Source organism: Pteropus alecto, unplaced genomic scaffold, assembly GCF_000325575.1.
Source record: "Pteropus alecto unplaced genomic scaffold, ASM32557v1 scaffold157, whole genome shotgun sequence".
NCBI lineage: Eukaryota > Metazoa > Chordata > Mammalia > Chiroptera > Pteropodidae > Pteropus > Pteropus alecto.
Window position 1 is genome coordinate 1875024 of NW_006440626.1, and position 2181 is coordinate 1877204.

Genomic DNA, 2181 nt, shown 5'->3' on the forward strand with positions numbered 1-2181 from the left:
GATGAGTCTCTTTGCATCACGGACAAGTCCCTAAAAGCCAGCTGCACATGGCCTTCTGCAAGCCGACTCCTGGTAAGGGTCTCACACACAAATGCGGCTCAGCCCAGGACAGAGAGCCCCTCGGTCTTCAGTCTGAAGCCTCCACCCCCTCCCCACATGAGTAATAAACACCTACATCTGCAAACACTTCAAAGCCTGGGGGTGGAACGAACCTTCTGTAAAAGGAAGACCCCTTTGTAAGTTCACACTTCCCGCCCCCAATAACTCAGGCGAATAAACCAACCCAACTCCAAGTGCAGGTGACAAGGAGGCCTGAATTCTCACCGACAGAGTTCTGACGCTTGTTAAGAGGCAGGTAGAGAGAGCGCATCCTAAAACACCCATCTCACAGAGCTGGCCCTGGTCGGGCCTCACCCCTCTTTCCAGGCCTGTCACCTTCTTGTCCCCAAACCCCCTACGCCAGCCACAACACACCACACCTCCTCTCACGTGTCCGCCAGCATGCTGTGGGCTCAGCTGTCCCCTGGGGCTGGTGGCTCCCTTTCCTGCACAAACTCCCATCCCTCAGTTGAGGCCCAGGCCAACGTCGGCTTCTCTCGGATGTGTCCCCCGGCAGGAGAAAGCCACCGTCAGTGCCCACGCCGGACCCCACAGCACTTGGCACCCACCCGCATGGCGCACGCAGGCATTCTTCATTCATTCATTCACCCCACACTGAGGAGAGCGCACCGTGGGCTGTGGGAGGGGGTACCTCAGAAACGGCCCCCACCCTTGCAAAACTCAGGAGGGTGAGCGACATCCTCTTCTGTCCAACAGGGATCTGAGAAGCACCCACCCCAAACAGCTGTTCCAAAAATTCGACCAGGCAGTGGCGGTAAAGAGCCTGCCACACTGCGCCCGGCACAGAGCAGGTGCCTGGGTAACAGCGGCGCCTGTTATCTGCCTTGGACACAGGCTCTTGGCTCAGCCAAGTGAGGCCTCCCATCTTTTGAGATCTACAGCGCGGGGCATAAGAAGCCAGGTTCAGAGAGAGCTCCTCCCAGGAGGGAGCCCAGACACCGAGCGGCACGGGGCAAGGCACCCTGCAGAAGCCCTCTCCCACCCACGCCTGCCCAGGGTTCAGCGCGAACAGGGCCCTTGATTAGAATTTCCCATTTGAAAAATCAACATTTAAAGTTCGGCGTCTGCCAAGTGGAGGGGAAGGCCTTGCTTGTAAATATTTGTCTCCACTGGCAAAGCCAGGCCTTTCGCTTGCCGCGGCTACCCGCCTCGCTCCTGGCCCTCTGTGCACACAGCTCCCAGCCCAGTGCACGGCGGGACACCCCTGGGGAGGCCGGCCATCTGGCGGCCAAGTTGAGCTGCACAGGGTGGGGGCCGGCCCTGCACCCCCACCTCGGAGACAGCGGGCCAGGACGCCGGGCCGCCCAGGGGCCGTCCATCTGTCTCCCCCGGGCTGAGACGGAGACCACTCGCTGTGAGATTTCTCTGGATTCTGAGCTCGCAGCTTTTCCCAGGGGGCACCCCAGGTTTCTGTCTTTCTTATTTTGGAAGAAAGCAAAAGCCAGAGACAAAACCCTGGGGGCGTGTTTGCAAATCACGGCCCCCTCCACGCTTCCGCGCTCACTGCCTGCGCCAACAGCTGCCCACGGGAGGGGCTCACATCTGGTCCCCAGGGCCACTGAGGCCCGGAGGGTCCCCTCGCTGGGGAAGCCCTCTCCACGGCAGTGGGTGGCTGCGCCCGGTACACACCAGCTGAGTACCTGCCCTGGCGTCACCATTCCCAGAGAGTCATGTGTTCATTCACCCATTCAGCCACCCATCCATTCATCCAGCATGACTTACCCACCTGTACAAGGCACAGTGGGCTGGACCCACAAGTAAGTAAAAACCAGCCCGGGCAAAATCCCTTTAACAGGGGGTCTCCCGGGCCAAAAGTCACAGCTGAGACAAATGCCCAGGAGCGGTGGAGGCTTGACGGGGGAGCGAGGGTGGTCTGGAGGCCAGAGAAGGCTTCCCGGGGGACAGGGAGGGGGCGGGGAGGGAGGGCGGCGTTGGCAGGCCCCCCCCTCCTGCCAGCACCTACCGAGCCACTCATTGAACTTCTTCACCTCGCTGGGGAGTCCCAGTTCCGTGAAGTCCCCGGCGTGGATCAGCACGTCTCCATAGGGCATCTGGATGGGG

At 60.8% G+C, this 2181-nt stretch overlaps 1 protein-coding gene across 1 annotated transcript in view; it reads right to left on the bottom strand.

Moving 5' to 3' along the window:
- The window catches only part of MPPED1 (metallophosphoesterase domain containing 1), a 58548-nt gene that overhangs the window by 47065 nt on the left and 9302 nt on the right, over positions 1-2181 (bottom strand). The window contains exon 3 of the mRNA XM_015593527.1: positions 2084-2179. Coding sequence (XP_015449013.1) covers positions 2084-2179 — 96 coding nt within the window. The remainder of the gene's footprint in view (positions 1-2083; positions 2180-2181) is intronic.